Below are 22918 nucleotides of genomic sequence, written 5' to 3'. Positions count from 1 at the left end.
TGAACCTTATCAGAAAAGAAAAATTCGGCGAACCTCACATAATAAAGGATCTGGATATATGCCAGTTTTAATAGCCTGGGAAACTACTAACTAACAACATATATTATAAGGGAATAACCATCATATAGAGTATAATCGTTTTCCAATTTAAAAATTAATAATTATATATAGTACGTGACCAAACCACAAGTTTACAATAACAAAAAAGAGTTTAAAACTATATATCAATTAATATTTTCAAATGCCTTGGAGTGTCCTTTCCGATGAAATTTACATGGCCCGAAAATGTTAGCTAACTAGATAAGTAATCATTTGAAAAAGACACTAAAATGTCTATGAATGTTTGGTATAAAAACATCCAAATGATAATCATTCCTTTACACCTTTGTTTCTGAGTTAGACATGTGGAGTACATTCTCATAATATATCAAAATGAAGAAAAATGCTCTGATGAATTTCTAATAATTTACAATTTTATTCCTTATGTAAATTTTCACCAGACTTCAAGGAGAAAGGTGAACTTCTTTTCTTAGATGTTTCAGTCAACATCTCTCAAAAATCCTGACAAAATCTAATACCTGCAACTTTTCTTTTATTCCAAACCAAGTCAAGTAAAAAGTAATTAGCAATTCATTAGGCAGGGCATACAAGATATGGGACCAAGGGTTCTTTGATAATGACAAAGAATTCCCTGGTACAGAAAATAAACACCGCTTTCAAAGTTTTATGAAGTGAAGTTATCAAAGGATTTTCATTAAAAATGTCACTTAGTACAGCGGAGGAAACAGTTTATTCTCCCTTAACCATTAATAGAGATTGGATCAGGTTAGTTATCATATTCTCTATGCATCTTGCTATTAGAAAACAAATTATGAGAGCTATCATGAAGAACATTGTCATTAATTTTAGGTAAAGCAGCTTTGTCATCATGCAGAAAAAAAGACTCAGAATAAAGGGGATAGGAATACGAGAAGAAAATGTTATTTATGTAATTCCATGTATGGACTGTAATAAAAGTTACATTGGTTAAACTGGAAGATTTTTACAAATACGCTTGCAGGAACAGAGATGACCTTGCTCTACTGGCCTCCAAAATTGTGCTGCATCCAGCTATAGATTGAATTTTTATGAGACAAATTATTTTTAGGTCTTGCCTTTCAAGCTCTCTAATCAGCACACTCCTTTGTGGATCCTCTGCTTTCTCATACACAGATTCATGGTACGGTTGCACCTAATATCACCAATGATGTAGGCAACAATGGTTTCGAACTGTGCCACATTTCCATACATCAGATTATCAATCTTCATTGATAACAGTTATAAAATATTCATGTGGCTAATTCTTAATAGGTAATAATGCCACATCTTTTCATATATTAAGCAATCTTTTATTAAAGACTAGTAAGAGAGATGAGTAAGGTTGCAATGCAGTTGATCATAGGCAAGTGTAAACAATTGTAGCTTATTTTAGCAATCCATGCTGGACAATTCTGACTTAATTACATTTACCTTTAGGTAAACTGGAAAGAGAAATCCAGTCATTAACCAAACTTGAGTGAAATACAGGTGTGGGAAATAATTCCAGGAAGACCTCCCTGTAATAGATATCTCGATCCTAACCTGGGGTAATAGAGCCTCAACACTCCAGCGCAAATACATCATAAAACTACATTGCTATGGTTGTAATCTATTAAACGTGACGGGTGGGATGTTCTATACTGGCGTTGTCAGACCCAATAAAACCTCAGAATTTAGGCCCTAAACCTAACATGGGACAATACACCCCAACAGAGAGTAAAGTTAAGACAAGAACGCAAAGTGTGTGGGGGGAAGAGGAGCAGTACCGTTTGGGTTATGGCTTTCTCAAGCTTAGCTGCTGACCTCAAAGTTCCAGATTATTATTATTATTATTATTATTATTACTAGCTAAGCTACAACCCTAGTTAGAAAAGCAAGGTGCTATAAGCCCAAAGGCTCCAACAGGGAAAAATAGCCCAGTGAGGAAAGGAAAAAAGGAAATAAATAAACGATAGAAGAAGTAATGAAAAATCAAGATAAAATATTTAAAAAATATCAAAAACATTAAAACAGATATTTGATTTATAAACTATAAAAGGACTTATGTAAGCCTGTTCAACATATAAACATATACTGCAAGTTTGATCTTTTGAAGTTCTACTGATTCAACTACCCAGTTAGGAAGATCATTCCACAACTTGGTCACAGCTATAATAAAACTTCTAAAATACTATGTAGTATTGAGCCTCATGATGGAGAAGGCCTGACTATTAGAATTAACTGCCTGCCTCGTATTACGAAAAGGATGGAATTGGCCGGGAAGATCTGAATGTAAAGGATGGTCAGAATTATAAAAAATCTTATGCAACATGCATAATGAACTAATTGGACGAAGGTGCCAGAGATTAATATCTACATCAAGAATAAAAAATTTAATAGACCGTAAGTACCTGTCCAACAAATCAAGAGGAGAATCACCAGCTGAAGACCAGACAGGAGAACAATACTCGACAAAAGGTAAAATGAAAGATTTAAAACACTTCTTCAAAATAGATAGATCATCAAAAATTTTGAGACTTTCTCAATAAGCCAATCTTTTGAGCAATTGAAGAAGTCACAGACTAATGAGTTTCTCAAAAGTAAATTTGCTATCCAGGATCACACCTAAAATTTTAAAAGAGTCATACAAAGTTAAAGAAACAGTATCAATGCCGAGATCCGGATGTTGAGGAGCCCTGTTCATGACCTACTTACAATCATACTTTGAGTTTTGTTAGGATTTAACTTCATACCCCATAATTTGCACCATGCACTAATTTTAGCAAGATCTCTATTAAGGGATTCAGCAACCCCAAATATACACTCAGGAGATGGAATTGATGCAAAGAGAGTAGCATCATCTGCATATGCAACAAGCTTGTTTTCTAGACCAATCCACATGTCATTTGTATATAGTATGAAAAGTAATGGCCAAAGAACACTACCCTGAGGAACACCAGATATCACATTCCTATACTCACTATGGTGCCCATCAACAACAACTCTTTGCGATCTATTACTTAAAAATTCAGTAATTATGCTAAGAAACGACCCACCCACTCTCAACTGTTTCAGTTTGAAAACAAAGGCATCATGATTAACACAGTCAAAGACATAACTAAAATCAAGGCCAATCACATGAAGTTCCAGACCACAATCAAGGGCTTCCTGTACAACACTGGAGATTGTAAGAAGGGCATCACATGGTCCAAGGCCTTTACAAAAACCAAATTGCAAACTAGGGAACCTATTAAGACGTTTTGCCAAAAGATGATAAAAAACTTTAGATAATATGGGAGTTATGGAAATTGGGCAGTAATCACTTGGACTTTAGCTAACACAAACACATTTACATAGTGGAGTAACATTACCAATTCTCCAACAAGTGCAAAAAGCTCTTCTTCTTGCTAACTTGGGCATAATAACAGATAACTTTGGAGCTAAGAAATCTGCAGACTTTATAAAAAACAAAGTAAAAATACCATTTGGGTCTACACCTCCATAAGCATCAAGGTCCATCAAGAGAGCTTTAATTTTATAAGATCAAAAAGCTAAACCAGTTAGTATAGCCTCAGGAAAACAGGAATCAGGAAGTTCGAGTTTCTCATTACTCTGCTTGCTGTCAAACACATCAGCCAAAAGGGGTTGCCTTTTCCTTTGGACAGTGAGTGACAGAGCCATCTGGTTTAAGTAAAGGAGGGACTGTTGCATCTACACCAAAGAGTGCAGATTTAAGGGTAGTCCACCACTTATGCTCCTGGGTTGTACCAGAAAGGGTTTATGGTTAAATTGTAATCTTTTTCAGTTGAAGTATAAACTCCCTGAGCAAAAGCTCTAAACTGAGTATAGTTATTCCAGTTCAAATCTGATCTGTTACCCTTCCAAAGATGATACACCTCCTGCTTCTATAAATAAGCACGTCTACAATAATCACTGAATCATGGTTTGTCCTTCACTCGGTACCTTAGTGCACGAGAAGGGATACGTCCATCAATTATGTTGACTAGATTCTCATTCAAAGGGACTACAGGATCAACACTAAGATACAATTGTGACCAATTCAAGCACAAAAGATCATGCAAAATCCCATTCCCGTCTGCTTGAAATTTTATATAAATCTTACATGAGTAGGATACATCAGGGACACAGTTTCTAATCATTAAGTCCTCGTTGGCAGCCATCATGGTGACTGTTAATTCTTTTTCTCAGCATAGACCATGTTTGGAAAAACCTTCCACTGTGGTTCTACCGGTTTGAGGTACTCTTTAGTTCGAAGAATATACGAAGATGCTGTTGGTAGCCTCCTAGTATGAGGCATATGGGCTAACGACCTTAGATCCAAATGGGAAGAAGAGTATCACTACTATCTGTACCGTAGTTGAAAATTGAATTGGCAGTTTTAAATTGGCAACATTTTTACCTGACGAGAAATCAAAACAGGTGAAGGCAAAGATGCGTTGGACGTCTATGTCTATACAAACTTGAGGTTTCATGTCTGATAAAAAACAAAAAGGGATAAATCTCTGTATAAGGATAGGTATTGAAGGGTGTCTGTAAGGAATACAAGGAGTATTCTTTCGGCTCCAGGTGACTGCACCTCCAAAAACAACCTAAGAGTCTTGCATATACAGTAATTGTTTTAGGGTTATTGTGGCCTTATTGGTTACGTCTCTGCCTGGCGATCACCTGACTGGGGTTCAAGTGCCGCTCAAAATCCTAAGTTCCTTTAGTGTCTGCAACCTTACCATCGTAGTGAGGTAAAGATTGGGGGTTTGGGCAAGTCTACAAGTATACCTGCTGAGTCATCAGTGGTCATTCCTGGCGGTCCCTGGTCCTAGATTGGGTGGGGAGGGGGCTTGAGCACTGATCAAATGATATATGGTCAGTCTCTATGCCATTGTTCTGCTTGCTAGGGCAATGTCCCTGTCCCTTGCCTTGGTCATTCATGAGCAGCCTTTAAACTTTTAAACCTTTGAAAATAAGAATTGAAAGAGACTTTGCTTTTACAAATTCTAACAGAGACTTGGAATTGAGCAGGGAGAAGAGAATGAAATAAATATAAGTACTATGGTACAAATTATAATCAAGATTACTGAATAATTCATCATAAAATATGGTACTTAAGGAAACATGAACATTAAACCTTTTCATACAGACATCAAAGGCAGGCCTGTGGAAAACTACCTGTGTGACGTCACGAACATGGAAGGGAGAAATTAGTTTTGAAGGGTTTATAGGGATAGGGAACGAGATTGTTAGCGAAAACAAATTAAGGGAAGGATAAATATGAATAAAAAAAGAAATAAAAATCAATTGAAAGGAAGTGAGCTTAAATCAAACTTTGAAAAGGAAAATATAAATCATAAATACCCCCTTTTCATTAACGCAAAATTTCCACTGAAAGAGAGAGAGAGAGAGAGAGAGAGAGAGAGAGAGAGAGAGAGAGAGAGAGAGAGAGAGAGAGAGAGAACAAATTACGAATGTCAATAAAGTTGCACAACTTTCTGAATGGAAGCGATCCGTCCATGTGTTTTGTTTCCCCCCAAATCCCAATGAGATGAAAGTGACGCAAGTGGGTCGTTGCAACACACCAGCTTCCAGAAGCATCATATAAAAGGCGACGCCAGATGAACCAGCAGCATCACTCCGACATGACTCCTCTCAAGATAACTGCCTTCATCTGCTTCTTAGGTAAGGCGTTCTTCAACTTCCAAAATTTCTAAAAAAGTGAATGCTGGGTTGCAGTGGAAATGGATAAGAATGGGGCCTCATAAGTCAATAGTCACAAGGAATTTAAGCAAGGCTAGATGTATCAACAGTCCTCGTGAGTCGGGTATCACAGGTAATGAGTCCATAAGAGACCTAAGACGCTAAGTGAATTTATATATAATGAATAATGCAGATATGACTTTAGTGTAGAGTTACAACTAGGTCTGACTAAATTAGCTTTGTGCAAGAGATATTCGGCAATATCTTCAGGAGCTTGATGTGAGCAGCAGCGGTTTACAAAGCACGCCAAGAACTGAGCTGAACACCAATGGTACAACAAGTCACAAACGAGAGTAAAGTGTGTATCATTCTTGTCCGATTTCCCGCTGATGCTAACTGCCTAAATACTGCCTCCAAAACAAGAGATTGATTTTCTTAGAGTTAACTACACTGGAAATAAAATGGCAATTACAAAGAGGATATATATACTGTATGTATGTAGATGAGACTACATTCAATATGAATGTAGTTAAAGAACTTTTGTATAATCTTTCATGTACGACAATAAAATATTTCCTCTTCCTTTAGGCCTTGTCTTGGCCAAGGAGACGACAGGGGGTGTTGACGAAGCAGCGAGGGTGAGTAAAAACATTCGTGTTTTTATTATCATTATTGACGTTGTTATTATTATTATTGCAAATATTATTATTGTTGTTATTAGTAAAATACATACATATATACATACACACACACACACACACACACACACACATATATATATATATATATATATATATATATATATAAACACACTACTATTATCATTACAATTATTGTTATTGTTATTATTAGTAATACATATATATATACATATATATATATACATATATATATATATATATATATATATATATATTATTTATATATAATATGTATACATATATATATACATATATATATATATATATATATATATATATATATATATATATATATATACTACATGAGTACAGATCTTTTGATGACATTTCTAAAACATTCGAGGAAGCGAATATCAAACTAAAGTAAAATCTGTTCAATTCAGGACAAAAGAGGATCCCAAGGTGGAGGCTACGGAGGAGGCAGTGGTGGGGGCTATGGTGGTGGACACGGCGGCGGTGGAGGTGGTGGCTATGGTGGCGGCGGAAGCTACGTCATAGTTGGGGCAGGATATGGTGGAGGTCACCACGGACCAAGCGGAGCCGATGTTGCAAACCAAGCTGCTGCACAAGCCACTGCAGCTGCTGCAGGACTTAAGGGAGCTGCCTCGGCTGCTGCTTCATCAGCTGCAAAACAAGCTGCGGCTGCGGCATCTGCAGCTGCACAAGCAGCAACTGCTGCTGTAGCTAAACAACAAGCTCAGGCTGCTCAGTTAACTAATGCTGCACAAGGAGCACAGGCGGCTGCCTTTTCCGAATCATCTTTAGCAGCTCAAGTTGCCGCCGCAGCACAGGCTGCTGAAGCTACATTTAGCTTGGCTCAAGCACTTAAAAGTGGCCTTGCATCTGCTCAGGCTGAAGCTCAAGCAGTTGCTCAAGTAGCAGTGCAGGCTCTTCAGGCAATCCAGTCTCTTCAGTCTTCCCAACAGGCCATGGCCTGGCAGGCTCAGCAGGCAGCGAATGCGCTTTCCCAGAGGCAGTCACTGGTTCTGGCGGAACTCCAGTCTGCCCAGGCCGCAGCAGCTCAAGCTTCAGCCGCTGCGTCTGCAGCAATAGCCAAAGCTAAAGGAAGTGGTGGTGGCTATGGAGGTCACTCTGGAGGTGGTTATGGACACTAAAAGTTACAAGTTCTACACAAACTTTACAAGACCGAATCTATCATGATATAAACATAGACATTGCCTTTAGCTGGATATTTATAATCGATTGCCTTCCTACGATATCATCAATCTTAGCTGTGATCCTTTGCTGAATCTTTTTTCAGAAACTCCCAGTCTTTGAACTGCCCATTAATAAAACCCTTTTCTTTAAAACCTACTCCTTTGCAAAGATTCTTCAAAACTTTTAGAACCTTCATCAACCAAACCCATTTGTTAATGAAGCAGTTAACGACACAAATATAATTTTGAGAACTGATCTTGTGTATATATAACCTTAATCAAAAAGAGAAACATTAGAAAAATCCCATCTTGAGGTATCTGAACCCAATAAGAAACGAAAAAAAATTGGTGAGCCTCACATAGAAAATTATCTAAATATATGCCAGTTTTGATAGCCACAGAAACTACTAACTATTAACGTATATAAGATAATAACCATCATATAAAAAATAATCGTTTTCCAATTTAAAAACTAATAATTGTATATAGTATGTGAAAAAACTATAAGTTTACATAAGTAAACAGTTTAAACTCCATATCAATCAATATTTTCAAACGTCTTGGAATATCCTTTCTGGTGAAATTCATTCAGCCCCAAAATGTTTGCCAGAAAGATGGCTGACAAGATAACCAATAATTTGAAAAACACCATAAAATGCCTAAAAATCTTTGGTATAAAAAATCCAAATGATTACCATTCCTTTACTCTCTTGTTTCTGAGTTAGATATGTCGATTACATTTTCCTAATACATCAAAATGAAGGAAAATGCTTTGATCAATTTCTAATTATTTATGATAATTTTATTCCTTATATCAAAGTCACACCAGACTTCAAGGAGAAATGGAAACTTCCTTTCTTATATCTGCAATTTGTCTATAGATTCAAGCCAAGTAAACAATAATCATAAAATCATTAGCCTGGCCATAAAAGATATGGGACCAAGGGTTCTTTGATACAATGATAAAGAATTTCTTGATACAGAAAATAAACACCCCTTTCAGACTTTTATGAAATGAGGTTATTAAAGGACTTCCATTAAATAACTTAGTAGAGCCGGAAACACTTTATTCCCCCTTAGCCAATAATAGAGATTGAATCAACATGTTAGTTCTCACATTCTCTCTACATCTTGCTGTTAGAAAAGAAATTATGAGAGCTATCATGAGGAACATTGACACTAATTTTAGGCACAGCTTTCATTTCATGCGAAAATAGACTAAGAATAAAGGGGATAGGAATACAAGAGGAAAAAGGCTAATTATGTAATTCCATATAAGGACTACAATAAAAGTTACATTGGTTAAACTGGCAGATTTTTAGAAATATGATTGCAAGAACAGAGAGGATTTTGCTATATTGGCCTCCAAAATTATACTGCAGTTACCCATTCTCTAGAACTTGATCATAGATTGGATTTTGATGAGACCTAAATTATTTGTAAAGAATTGGATATTGGCCTTAGGAGAGTAGGTTAAGGGGCTGTAATTTCTGCATTACACACATTTTATAGAAAAAACTTTCTATCAGGAATAATCATTAGTAATATGATTGTTAGGTCTTGCTTTTAAACCCACAAATCTGCATATACTTTTGTGGATCCTCTGCTTTCTCATGCACAGAATCATGGCATGCTTGCAACCGATATCAACTGTGACATAAGCAATGATGGATTCGAACTGTGCCACATTTCCATATAGCTGATAATCAATCTTTATTGATAATGGTTATAAAATGTTCTGGTGGCCAATTCTTATTAGGTAGTAATGCCATATCTTTTCATACATTGAGCGATCTTTTATTATAGACTAGTAATACAAGTTGGATCATTTTCACCTAATTATATTCAATATTAAGGAAATTGTTAAAGGAAATTCAAAGACAATAACCAAACTTGAGTGAAATATGGGTGTGGCAAATAATTACGGGAAGACCTCCCTGTAACATATCTAGTTCCTAACCTGGGGGACTAGAGCGTCATCATTCCTGCACCAATACATCACGAAACTACAGTAATATAGTTGTAACCTATAAAGCGTTAAGGGTGGGATGTTCTTTATTGCTGTTGACAGTACCAATACAACCTCAGTGTTTAGGCCCTAAACCTAGCACAGGATAATACACCCTAAAGGCGAGTAAAGTCAAGACAATAACGCAAGAGCATAAGGGAGAAGAGGAGCAGTACTGTTTAGTTTACAGTGTTCTCAAGCTTAGCTGAGGCCTCAAAGTTCAAGAAGACAGTTTCTTATCGTTAAGTCCTCCCTGGCAGCCATCCTGGTAACTCGTAATTCTAATTTTCTAAGTAGATCATGTTTGAAAAACATCCCACTGTGGTTCCATTGGTTTAAGAACTCTTCCGTTCGAAGAATATAGGAAGATGTCATTGGTAGACATCTACTATGGGTTTCACAGACAGTGCAATTGCGATTTTTTGCAATTATTCTGTAACGAACACTCGTATCAGTACGAGATTTTACTATAGTGTATTACACCCAGTAAGGAAATTTATAGAAGTATCATGAATCATTTATTGTAAATAATAAAGACTTTTGTACCTATACCAAGAGGCAAAACTCATTAGCCAAGCAAGAAAACGAACACCAGGTTGGAAGAGCTCCACCTGCCTACAACCCCCTTCACCTCCAACCCCCATTTTCTTCCTCCCCTCTCCTTTCTTCCCTCACCTGCCCTGCGTCTTTCCTTCTCTCTTTCTCTCTCTCTCTGAATGTTGCTTTGATTAAAACATATTTTTTTACGATTTTTTTTTCTATCAATCTAATAATTATTTACATAACCAATATCAGAGAGAGAGAGAGAGAGAGAGAGAGAGAGAGAGAGAGAGAGAGAGAGATGAGCAAACCAGTGAATAAAGCAGTCAGTCATCTGATAGGTAACAACCGATTGAATTGTTCCATATCTACAACAATAAATATTATAATTAGATAAGATAGATAGATAGATAGAGTGCTTGATATAAAAAAAAATCATACAAAATAAGTTGCAACTTAAGCTACCTTCTCAGAAAGAGAGCATGAAGGGAAGGGAAAGAACAGAGAGGGATGGATGGCGTGGAGGTGGAGAGAGATAGCTTGAAGCAGGGGGAGAGCAGGTGAGGGATGAAAGGAGAGGGAGGGAGGGGGTGGAGGTAGAGGTTCTGTATATTGTTCGGTTTTGTGACTGGATGATTGAGATTTTGCCCTTTGGCATAGGGGCAAGTGTCTTTATAATTAACAATTAACGATTCATTATACCCCTATAAATTTCCTCACTGGGTGTAATACCCTATAGCAACATCTCGTATTGATACGACTGTTCGTTACAGAATAATTGTAAAAAGTCACACTTGCACTGTCTGTGAAACCCATAGTAGTACAGGGCATATGGAATAATTGATCTCGATCCGAAAAGGGAGGAGAGTATCACTCTCCTCTGTACCGTAGTTACTTTCGCCAACGAAGTTGAGGAGGAGGTTAGGTTTTTGCCTCTGTTTATCTGTTTGTTTGTGAACAAATTAGTGTCTGTAATTTTACCAGTAGAGTAGTGAAACTTTCAGGGATTAACTGTTATGTTGAGACATGGAAGTATTTAATTTCTCAAGTTCTAGGTTTCAAGGTCAAGGTAGAGCAAAAGAACGACCGAATTAACCCTAACCTTAATACATACCTTGTTGTCACACAGACTTCAAATATGCCTACGGTCTAAATTGATTCTAAGAAAGGCAAGCTGGTTTTGAGAAATAAGCAGCCATGGCGGAGATCTGCAATTTAAGAGTGTCTGGTTGAAGCTTGAATTGGCAGTTTCAAATCGGCAACGCGTTTACCTGACGAGAAATCAAAACAGGTGAAAGCAAAGATACGTTGAACGTCTAGGTCTATTCAACCTTGAGATTCCATGTCTAATAACAGAAAAAAATTGGATAAATCGCTCTGTATAGCCTAAGCAGAGATATTGAAGGATGTCTGTAAGGAATACAAGGAGTAATCATTCGGACCCAGGTGGTTACACCTCCTAATACAACCTAACCGTCTTGCATATACAATAATTGTCTAGGGTTGTCGTGGACTTATTGGTAACGTCTCTGCCTCGTGGTCGCCAGACTGGGATTCGAGTTCCGCTCAAACTCGTTAGAGCCTTTAGTGTCCGCAACTTTACCATTCTTGAGAGCTAAAGAGGGGGGGGGGGCATTGGGGGAGCCTGTATGTCTACGGGCAGAGTCATCAGCAGTCATTATCTAAGCCTCCCTGGTCCTAGACTGGGTGGAGAGGGGGCTTGGGCACTGACCATATGTTATATGGTCAGTCTCTTCGACATTGTCCTGCTTGCTAGGACAATGCCACTGTCCTTTGTCTCGGCCATTCATGAGCAGCCTTTAAAGTTTTAAACCTTTAGAAATAAAAATTGAAAAAGACTTTTACAAATTCTAACAGACACTTGGAATTGAGCAGGGATATGAAAATGAAATAAATATAAGTTCTATTGTACAAATAATATTCAAGATTAGTGAATAATAATCCTGGAATATCAATCTTAAGGAAACATGAACCTTAAAATGTTTCATAGACATCAAAAGCAGCGCTGTGGAAAACTACCAGTGTGACGTCATGAACATGGAAGGGAGAAAATCACTTTTTAAGGGTGAATTGGGAAATGGAAAAAGATGGTTAGGGAAAATAAATCATGGAAAGAATAAGTAAGAAGAGAAAAATAAATAAAAGTCAATGGAAAGAAAGTTGGCTTAAATCACACTTTGAAGAAGGAAATATAAATTATAAATACCATCTTTTTATTTACCAAAAATTTACAGAGAGAGAGAGAGAGAGAGAGAGAGAGAGAGAGAGAGAGAGAGAGAGAGAGATTACGAAGATATCATGAATGATTTCACAACTTTCTAAATGGAAGCGATCCGCCCGTGTGTTTTGTTTCCCCCAAATCTTAATGAGATGAAAGCGAGGCAAGTGGGTCGTTGCAACACACCAGCTTCCAGAAGCATCATATAAAAGGCGACGCCAGATGAACCAACAGCATCACTCCGACATGACTCCTCTCAAGATAACTGCCTTCATCTGCTTCTTAGGTAAGGCTTTCTTCAACTTGTAAAATTCCTAAAAAAAGTGAATGCTGGGTTGCAGTGCAAATGGATAAGAATGGGGCCTGATAAGTCAATAGTCACGAGGAATTTAGGCAAGGATGGATGTACCAGCAGTCATCAGGAGTTGGGTATCAACGGAAATGGGTCCATAGGAGACCTAAAACGCTCAGTAAAAGAATAAATAATGAATAATGCTGAAGAAATTACTTTATTGTGGTTACATCTAGGTCTGAATAAATTAGCTTTGTGCAAGAGATATTCATCAATATCCTTAAGGGGGTTCGTGAGAGCAGCAGCGGTTTACAAGATAGGCCAAGAACTGAGCTGAACCCCCAATGATACAAGACCATCTACGAGAGTAATCTGTATATTATTTTTGTCGGATATCCTGCAGTGGCTAACCGCCTAAATACAGCCTCCATAACTATATATTGATATTTTGAGGGTTACCAACGCTTGAAATAAAATGACAATTAGAGTGAGGATATATATAATGTATGTAGATGAGACTACATCCAATATGAATGCATGTAAAGAACTTTTTCATAATCTTTCATATATGACTATAAATATTTCCTCTTCCTTCAGGCCTTGTCTTGGCCGAGGAGACCACAGGGGGTGTTAACGAAGCGGCGAGGGTGAGTTAAAACATTCGTGTTTTTTCTTATCATTATTGACGTTATTATTATTATCATTACAAATATTATTATTGTTGTTATTAGTAAAATACATTATATATATATATATATATATATATATATATATATATATATATGTATATATATATATATATATATACATATATATATATATATATATATATATATATATATATATATATATACACTACTTGAGTACAAACCTTTTGATGAAATTTCTAAAAAAAAAAAAATTTGAGGAAGAGGTCATCAAACTAAAGTAAAATCTGTTCAATTAAGGACAAAAGAGGATCCCACGGAGGAGGCAGTGGTGGGGGCTATGGTGGTGGACACGGCGGCGGTGGAGGTGGTGGCTATGGTGGCGGCGGAAGCTACGTCATAGTTGGGGCAGGATATGGTGGAGGTCACCACGGACCAAGCGGAGCCGATGTTGCAAACCAAGCTGCTGCACAAGCCACTGCAGCTGCTGCAGGACTTAAGGGAGCTGCCTCGGCTGCTGCCTCGTCCGCTGCAAAACAAGCTGCGGCTGCGGCATCTGCAGCTGCACAAGCAGCAACTGCTGCTGTAGCTAAACAACAAGCTCAGGCTGCTCAGTTAACTAACGCAGTACAAGGAGCACAGGCTGCTGCCTTTTCCGAATCCTCTTTATCAGCTCAAGTCGCCACAGCAGCACAGGCTGCTGAAGCTACATTTAGCCTGGCTCAAGCTCTTGCAAGTGCCCTTGCATCTGCTCAGGCTGAAGCTCAAGCAGTTGCTCAAGTTGCAGTGCAGGCTCTTCAAGCAATCCAGTCTCTTCAGTCTTCCCAGCAGGCCATGGCCTGGCAGGCTCAACAGGCAGCAAATGCGCTTTCCCAGAAGCAGTCATTGGTTCTGGCGGAACTCCAGTCAGCCCAGGCAGCAGCAGCTCAAGCATCAGCCGCTGCGTCCACAGCAATAGCCAAGGCTAAAGGAAGTGGTGGTGGCTATGGAGGTCACTCTGGAGGTGGTTATGGACACTAAAGGTTACAAGTTCTACGCACAAACTTTACAAGATCGAATCTAATATGATATAAACAAAAAAATTGCTTTTATAAGGACATTTATAATCGATTGCCTTTCTACGATAGCATCCATCTTAATTATGATCTATGCTGAACCCTTTTTCAAAAACTCCCAGTCTTTGGATTGCCCATTAGTAAAACCTTTTTATTTAAACCTACTCATTTCCAAAGATTCTTCAAAACTTTTACAACCTTCATCAACCAAACTCATTTGTTAATAAAGCAGTTATCGATGCAAATACAATTTTATGAACTGACCTTGTGTATATATGACCTTAATCCAAAAAGAAAAATTAAAAGAATTCTATCTTGAGGTGTCTGTACCTAATCAAAGGAAAAATTTGGTGAGCCTTATATGTTGTAAAGGATCTAGATGTATGCCAGTTTTGATGGCCAGGGAAACTACTAACTATTAACGTATATTACAAGATAATAACCATCATATAAAGTATAATCGTTTTCCAATTTAAAAACTAATAATTATAATAGCAATGTGACAAAACCATAAAATTACAATAGCACAATAGAGTTTAAACTATATATCAATTAACTTTTTTAAACGCCTTGGAGTATCCTTTCCGATGGAACTTACACGGCCAAAAATATTTGCCAGAAAGATGGCTAACAAAATAAGTATTAATTTATAAAAGACAATAAAATGTCTAGAAATCTTTGGTATAAAAAATACAAATGTTAAGCATTCGCTTACATCCTTGTTTCTGATTTAGATATGTAGATTACATTTTCACATTATATCAAAATGAAGGATATTCCTTTGATCAATTTCTAAACATTTATAATTTTATTCCTTCTATCAAATTTACACCAGACATCTATGGGAAAGACGAACTCCCTTTCTCAGATGTTTCAGTCAACATCTGTCATAAAAATCCTGACAAAAACTTATATCTGTAATATGTCTATTCATTCAAACCCAATTAAGTAAAAAGTAATTAGCAATTCATTAGGTAGGGCATACAAGATATGGGACCAAGGGTTCTTTGATATGACAAAGAATTCCTTGATACAGAAAATAAACACCCCTTTCAAACTTTTATGAGATGAAGTTATTATAGAATTTTTATTAAAAAGTCACTTAATAGAGCGGGGGAAACAGCTTATTCGCGCTTAGCCAATAACAGAGATTGAATCAACATGTTAGTTCTCCCATTCTCTTCACATCTTGCTATTAGAAAAGAAATTATGAGAGCTATAATGAGGAACATGGACATTAATTTTACATATAGCAGCTTTGTCATCACATGAACATAGACTCAGAATAAAGGAGATAGGAATACAAGAGGATAAAGGCTATTCATGTAATTCCATGTAGGGACTGTAATAAAAGTTACATTGGTTAAACTGGCAGAGTCTTACAAACACACTTACATGAACAGAGAGGACCTTGCTCTATTAGCCTCCAAAAAAATTTCTGCAGTTAGCCATACTCTAAATCTACATCATATATTAGATTTTGACAAGACCTAAATTACTTATAAAGAATTGGATATTGGATTTAGGAGGGTAGGTGAAAGGGCTGTAATTACTACATTACATACATTTGATAAAGTATATTCTTCTATTAGGAAGAATCATTAGTAATATAATTTTTAGGTCTTGCTTTTAAAGCCCACAAATCTGCATTCACATGCACAGGATCATGGCATGGTTGCAACCAATATCAACCATGATGTAGGCAACGATGGATTCAAACTGTACCATATTTCCATTAAGTGGATTATCAATCTTCATGGAAAATGCCATATCTTCTACCTTAAGCGATTCTTTATTAAAGACTAGTCGGAGGAATGGGTAATGTTGCAATGCAGTTGATCATCGGCAAGTGTCAACATTTGTAGCTTGGCTTTAGCAGTACAAGTTGGATAATTTTTACGTAATCATATCTAACATTAAGTAAATTTTAAAAGGATATTCAGACATGAACCTAACTTGAGTGAAATACGAGCGTGGGAAATAATCACAGCAAGACCTCCCTGTAACAAATATCTAGATCCTAACCTAGGGGTAATGGAGCCTCAACATTCTCGCGCCAATATATCAGAAAACTACATTGCTATGGTTGAAATCTATTAAACGTTAAGGGTAGGATGTTCTACACTGGCGTTGTCAGAACCAATAAAACCTCAGTGTTTAGGCCCTAAACCTACAACGGGAAAATACACTCCAATAGAGAGTAAAGTCAAGCCAATAATGAAAGAGTGCGAGGGAGGAGAGGAGCAGTACTCTTAGGGCTATGGTGTTTTCAAGCTTAGCTGCAGGCTTCAAAGTTCCATAAGACACAGTTTCTGACCGTTAAGTACTCGTTGGCAGCCATCCTGGTGAATGGTAATTTTACTCAGCGTAGACCATGTATGGAAAAACCTCCCACTGTGGTTCCTCTGGTTTGAGGGACCCTTTAGTTCGAAGAATATACCAATATGCTGTTGGTAGTCGCCTAGCAAGGGGCATATAGGCTAATGGCCCTAGATCCAAATAGGAGGGAGAGTTTCACTCCTATCTGTACCGTAGTTGAAGATTGAATTGGCAGTTTCAAATGGGCAATATGTTTACCTGACGAAAAATCAAGACGTGAAGGCAAAAATGCATTGGACGTCTAGATCTAAGCAAACTTGAGGTTTCATGTCTGATAACCATAAAGGGGGATAAATTTCTCGGTATAAGCAGAGGTACTGAAGGGTGTCTGTAAGGAATACAAGGAGTATTCTTTCGGCTCCAGGTGACTGCACCTCCAAAAACAACCTAACAGTATTGCATATACAATAATTGTTTTAGGATTGTTGTGGCCTTATTGGAAACGTCTCAGCCTGGTGATCACAATACTGGGGTTTGAGTACCGCTCAAACTCGTTAGTTCCTTTAGTGTCTATTACGTTAAAATCCTTGTGAGCAACGGATGGGAGGGGGGGGGGTATGGGGGAGCCTATTGATCAACCTACTGAGTCATCAGCAGTCATTAATTGGGCCTAGCATGGGTGGAGAGGGTGTTTGGGCACTGATCATATGATATATGGTCACTTTCTAGGGCAGTGTCCTGCTTGCTAGGGCAATGTCACTGTCCTTTCCAATTGCCATTCATGAGCAGACTTTAAACATTTAAATCTTTAAAATAAAAAATCGAAAGAGACTGTGCTTTAAAAATTCCTGAGAGATTTCTAATTAAGCAGAAAGATGTAAATGAAATAGATATAAGTTCGATTGTACAATTTATATTCAAAATTAAGGAATAATTCATCCTAGAATATGATGCTTAAGGAAACTGGAACCCTAAACCGTTTCATACAGACATCAAAGACAGGTTGTGGAAAACTACCTGTGTGACGTCACGAGCATGGAAGGGAGAAAATCGGTTTTGAAGGGTGAATCAGGAAATGAAGGAGATGGTTAGCGGAAACAAATCATGGATAGGATAGATATGAAGAGAAAAATAAATAAAAATAAATAAAGATCAATGAATAAAGTGAGTTTAATACAAATTTTGAAGAAGGGAAAATTAATCATATATACCATCTTTTTATGAACGCAAAATTTACACTGAAAGAGAGAGAGAGAGAGAGAGAGAGAGAGAGAGAGAGAGAGAGAGAGAGAGAGAGAGAGAGAGAGAGAGAGAGAGAGAGAGAGAGCAAAAAATACTAATACATTATGAATGATTTCAAAACTTTCTGAATGGAAGCGATACGTGTGTTTTGTTTCCCCCAAATCCCAATGAGATGAAAGCGAGGTAAGTGGGTCGTTGCAACACACCAGCTTCCAGAAGCATCATATAAAAGGCGACGCCAGATGAACCCGCAGCCTCATTCCGACATGACTCCTCTCAAGATAACTGCCTTCATCTGCTTCTTAGGTAAGGCATTCTTTAACTTGCAACAGACCTTGGGAGAGTGAGTGCTGCGTTGGAGTTTAGATGGGCAACAATGGGGCCTGATAAGTTAATAGTCCCGTAGAATTTAGGCAAGGATGGATGTACCACCAGTTCTCAGGAATTGGGTATCAAAGGCAATGGGTCCATAGGAGACCTAAAACGCTCACTAAACGAGTTAATAATGAATAATGCTGAAGAAATGACTTTATTGTAGCTACATCTAGGTCTGAATAAATTAGCTTTGTGCAAGAGATATTCATCAATATCCTTGAGGAGGTTTGTGAGAGCAGCAGTGGTTTACAAGGTAGGCCAAGAACTGAGCTGAACCCTCAATGATACAAGACCACCTACGAGAGTAATCTGTGGATTATTTTTGTCAGATATCCCGCTGATACTGAACGCCTAAATACATCCTTCATAACTATAAATTGATATTTTGAGGGTTACCAACGCTTGAAATAAAATGGCAATTAGAATGAGGATATATATAATGTAAGTAGATGAAACTAAATCCAATATGAATGCAGTTGAAGAACTTTTTTATAATCTTTCATGAATGACAATAAATATTTTCTCTTCTTTTAGGCCTTGTTTTGGCCGAGGAGACGAAAGGGGGTGTTGACGAAGCGGCGAGGGTGAGTTAAAACTTTCGTGTTTTTTATTATCATCATTGACGTTATTATTATCTTTACAAATATTATTATTGTTATTATTAGTAAAATACATTATATTTGTGTATGTATTTATATATATATATATATATATATATATATATATATATATATATACACACATGTATATATATATATATATATATATATATATATATATATATATATATATACACATGTATATATATATATATATATATATACACACACACATATATATATATATATATATATGAATATATATATATATATATATATATATATATATTTATATATATATATATTTATATATATATATATATATATATATATATATATGCACTACTTGAGTACAGATCTTTGGATGAAATTTCTAAAAAAAATTTGAGGAGGCGGACATCAAACTAAAGTAAAATCTGTTCAATTCAGGACAAAAGAGGATCTCAAGGTGGAAGCAGTGGTGGGGGCTATGGTGGTGGACACGGCGGCGGTGGAGGTGGTGGCTATGGTGGCGGCGGAAGCTACGTCATAGTTGGGGCAGGATATGGTGGAGGTCACCACGGACCAAGCGGAGCCGATGTTGCAAACCAAGCTGCTGCACAAGCCACTGCAGCTGCTGCAGGACTTAAGGGAGCTGCCTCGGCTGCTGCCTCGTCCGCTGCAAAACAAGCTGCGGCTGCGGCATCTGCAGCTGCACAAGCAGCAACTGCTGCTGTAGCTAAACAACAAGCTCAGGCTGCTCAGTTGACCAATGCTGCACAAGGAGCACAGGCCGCTGCATTTTCCGAATCATCTTTATCAGCTCAAGTTGCCACAGCAGCACAGGCTGCTGAAGCTACATTTAGCCTGGCTCAAGCACTTGCAAGTGCCCTTGCATCTGCTCAGGCTGAAGCTCAAGCAGTTGCTCATGTTGCAGTGCAGGCTCTTCAGGCAATCCAGTCGCTTCAGTCTTCCCAGCAGGCCATGGCCTGGCAGGCTCAACAGGCAGCAAATGCGCTTTCCCAGAAGCAGTCATTGGTTCTGGCGGAACTCCAGTCAGCCCAGGCAGCAGCAGCTCAAGCATCAGCCGCTGCATCCGCAGCGATAGCCAAGGCTAAAGGAAGTGCTGGCGGATATGGAGGTCACTCTGGAGGTGGTTATGGACACTAAAGGTTACAAGTTCTACACACAAACTTTACAAGACCGAATCTAATATGATATAAACAAAGGAAATGCTTTTATATGGACATTCATAATCGATTGCCTTTCTACAATAGCATCCATCTTAATTATGATCTATGCTGAACCTTTTTCAACTCCTAGTCTTTGGATTGCCCACTAGTAAAACCTTTTTATTTAAACCTACTCCTTTGCAAAGACTCTTCAAACCTTTTTTAACCCTCATCAACCAAACCAATTTGTTAATGAAGCAGTTATCAATGCAAATACAATTTTAAGAACTGACCTTGTGTATATATGACCTTAATCCAAAGAGAAAAATTAAAGGAATTCTATCTTGAGGTGTCTGTACCTAATCAGAAAGGAAAAATTTGGTGAGCCTTACATGTTGTAAAGGATCTAGATGTATGCCAGTTTTGATGGCCAGAGAAACTACTTACTATTAACGTATATTATAAGATTATAACCATCATATAAAGTATAATCGTTTTCCAATCTAAAAACTAATAATTATAATAGCAATGTGACAAAACCATAAAATTACAATAGCACAATAGAGTTTAAACTATATGAAACTTACACGGCCAAAAATATTTGCCAGAAAGATGGCTAACAAAATAAGTATTAATTTGAAAAAGACAATAAAATGTCTAGAAATCTTTGGTATAAAAATACAAATGTTAAGCATTCCTTTACATCCTTGTTTCTGATTTAGATATGTAGATTACATTTTCATATTATATCAAAATGAAGGATATTCCTTGATCAATTTCTAACTATTTATAATTTTATCCCTTCTATTAAATTTACACCAGACATCGAGGAGAAAGACAAACTTCCTTTCTTAAATGTTTCAGTCAACATCTGTCATAAAAATCCTGACAAAAACTTATATCTGTAATATGTCAATTCATTCAAGCCCAGTTAAGTAAAAAGTAATTAGCAATGCATTAGGTAGGGCATACAAGATATGGGACCAAAGGTTCTTTGATACAGTGACAAAGAATTCCTTGATACAGAAAATAAACACCCCTTTCAGACATTTATGAAATGAAGTTACCAAAGGATTTTTATTAAAAAGTCACTTAATAGAGCGGGGGAAACAGCGTATTCGCGCTTGAATCAACATGTTAGTTCTCCCATTCTCTTCACATCTTGCTATTAGAAAAGAAATTATGAGAGCTGAGGAACATGGACATGAATTTTACATATAGCAGCTTTGTCATCACATGAACATAGACTCAGAATAAAGGGGATAGGAATACAAGAGGAAAAATGTTATTTTCCTTAGTAAAATAAATTTTTGAATATACTTACCCGATGATCATATAGCTGCATCCCTGCTGCCCGACAGAAAAAAACCTACGGGCGGAATACGCCAGCGATCGCTATACAGGTGGGGGTGTACATCAACAGCGCCATCTGTCAAGTAGGTACTCAAATACTCGATGTCAACAAAGAACCAATTTTCTCCTCTGTCCCCTGGGTCTCTATTGGGGAGGAAGGGTGGGTCCTTTAATTTATGATCATCGGGTAAGTATATTCAAAAATTTATTTTGCTAAGGAAAATAACATTTTTCAATATCAAACTTACCCGATGATCATATAGCTGATTCACACCCATGGGGGGTGGGTAGAGACCAGCATTACATGTTGACATTATGAGCTAAGTATTCCGTATTTCATTTTAGCAGTTATTCAAAATAACAAGCATAAAATAAATAAGTACCTGGTAAGGAAGACGACTTGAATAATTACTCTGCCTTTTTAAGTACGTCTTCCTTACTGAGCCTCGCGATCCTCATAGGATGCTGAGCGACTCCTAGGAGCTGAAGTATGAAGGGTTGCAACCCATACTACAGGGCCTCATCAAAACCTCTAATCTAGGCGCTTCTCAAGAAATGATTTTGACCACCCGCCAAATCAAGTAGGATGCGAAAGGCTTCTTAGCCTTCCGGACAACCCAAAAATATTTCAAGAGAAAGATTAAAAAGGTTCTGGAATTAGGGAATTGTAGTGGTGGAGCCCCCACCACTACTGCACTCGTTGCTACGAATGGTCCCAGAGTGTAGCAGTTCTCGTAAAGAGACTGGACATTCTTAAGATAAAAGACGCGAACACTGATTTGCTTTTCCAATAGGTTGCGTCGAATATACTTTGCAGAGATCTATTTTGTTTAAAGGCCACGGAAGTTGTGACCGCTCTTACTTCGTGTGTCTTTACCTTCAGCCAAGCTTGGTCTTCCTCATTCAGAAGGGAATGAGCTTCTCGTATTAACAGTCTGATAAAATAGGATAAAGAATTCTCTGCATAGGCAAAGATGGATTCTTAACTGAACACCATAAAGCTTCAGACGGGCCTCGTAAAGGTTTTTTAAAATAGAACTTAAGAGCTCTTACAGGACATAATACTCTTTCTAGTTCATTTCCAACCATACGATAAGTCTGGAATATCGAACGATATTGGTCAAGGCCGAGAAGGCAGCTCGTGTTTGGCTAGAAAACCAAGTTGTAGAACATGTAGCCGTTTCGGATGAGAATCCGATGTTCTTGCTGAAGGCATGAATCTCACTGACTCTTTTAGCTGAGGTTAAGCATATCAGGAAAAGAGTCTTAAAGGTGAGATCTTTCAGGGAGGCTGATTGAAGTGGTTCGAACCTGTCTGACATAAGGAATCTTAGAACCACGTCTAAATTCCAACCAGGTGTAACCAAACGACGCTCCTTCGTGGTCTCAAAAGACTTAAGGAGGTCCTGTAGATCTTTATTGTTGGAAAGATCTAAGCCTCTGTGACGGAAGACTGATGCCAACATGCTTCTGT

The 22918-nt window shown here is 37.6% G+C and overlaps 4 protein-coding genes across 4 annotated transcripts in view; 3 read left to right on the top strand and 1 right to left on the bottom strand.

The window, feature by feature from the left end:
- LOC137638746 (uncharacterized) overlaps positions 1–22918 on the bottom strand; it is a 494402-nt gene that overhangs the window by 150191 nt on the left and 321293 nt on the right. The gene's annotated exons all lie outside the window — the stretch shown is intronic.
- On the top strand, positions 5818–7582 carry LOC137634957 (glycine, alanine and asparagine-rich protein-like). The gene is made up of 3 exons (XM_068367526.1): positions 5818–5899; positions 6355–6404; positions 6851–7582. Exons 1-3 carry the CDS (start codon positions 5818–5820, stop codon positions 7580–7582), a joined length of 864 nt encoding a protein of 287 aa, XP_068223627.1.
- LOC137634949 (glycine, alanine and asparagine-rich protein-like) lies at positions 12658–14370 on the top strand. The gene is made up of 3 exons (XM_068367516.1): positions 12658–12697; positions 13301–13350; positions 13651–14370. Exons 1-3 carry the CDS (start codon positions 12658–12660, stop codon positions 14368–14370), a joined length of 810 nt encoding a protein of 269 aa, XP_068223617.1.
- On the top strand, positions 18233–20089 carry LOC137634938 (glycine, alanine and asparagine-rich protein-like). Its single transcript, XM_068367505.1, has 3 exons — positions 18233–18272; positions 18876–18925; positions 19370–20089. Exons 1-3 carry the CDS (start codon positions 18233–18235, stop codon positions 20087–20089), a joined length of 810 nt encoding a protein of 269 aa, XP_068223606.1.

This window comes from Palaemon carinicauda, chromosome 3 (assembly GCF_036898095.1).
Source record: "Palaemon carinicauda isolate YSFRI2023 chromosome 3, ASM3689809v2, whole genome shotgun sequence".
In the NCBI taxonomy this organism is placed as follows: Eukaryota; Metazoa; Arthropoda; class Malacostraca; order Decapoda; family Palaemonidae; genus Palaemon; species Palaemon carinicauda.
The sequence above is the reverse complement of the archived record's forward strand: the minus strand, read 5'-3'. Positions and strand labels throughout refer to the sequence as shown.

Bases quoted from the DNA above. Each gene is read 5' to 3' on its own strand.
- LOC137634957 (XM_068367526.1), top strand. From the start codon at position 5,818: ATGGGGCCTCATAAGTCAATAGTCACAAGGAATTTAAGCAAGGCTAGA. The intron at 5,900-6,354 runs GTAATGAGTCCA...CTCTTCCTTTAG, and splicing joins TCGTGAGTCGGGTATCACAG to GCCTTGTCTTGGCCAAGGAG. The intron at 6,405-6,850 runs GTGAGTAAAAAC...TGTTCAATTCAG, and splicing joins GTGTTGACGAAGCAGCGAGG to GACAAAAGAGGATCCCAAGG.
- LOC137634949 (XM_068367516.1), top strand. From the start codon at position 12,658: ATGACTCCTCTCAAGATAACTGCCTTCATCTGCTTCTTAG. The intron at 12,698-13,300 runs GTAAGGCTTTCT...CTCTTCCTTCAG, and splicing joins TGCCTTCATCTGCTTCTTAG to GCCTTGTCTTGGCCGAGGAG. The intron at 13,351-13,650 runs GTGAGTTAAAAC...TGTTCAATTAAG, and splicing joins GTGTTAACGAAGCGGCGAGG to GACAAAAGAGGATCCCACGG.
- LOC137634938 (XM_068367505.1), top strand. From the start codon at position 18,233: ATGACTCCTCTCAAGATAACTGCCTTCATCTGCTTCTTAG. The intron at 18,273-18,875 runs GTAAGGCATTCT...CTCTTCTTTTAG, and splicing joins TGCCTTCATCTGCTTCTTAG to GCCTTGTTTTGGCCGAGGAG. The intron at 18,926-19,369 runs GTGAGTTAAAAC...TGTTCAATTCAG, and splicing joins GTGTTGACGAAGCGGCGAGG to GACAAAAGAGGATCTCAAGG.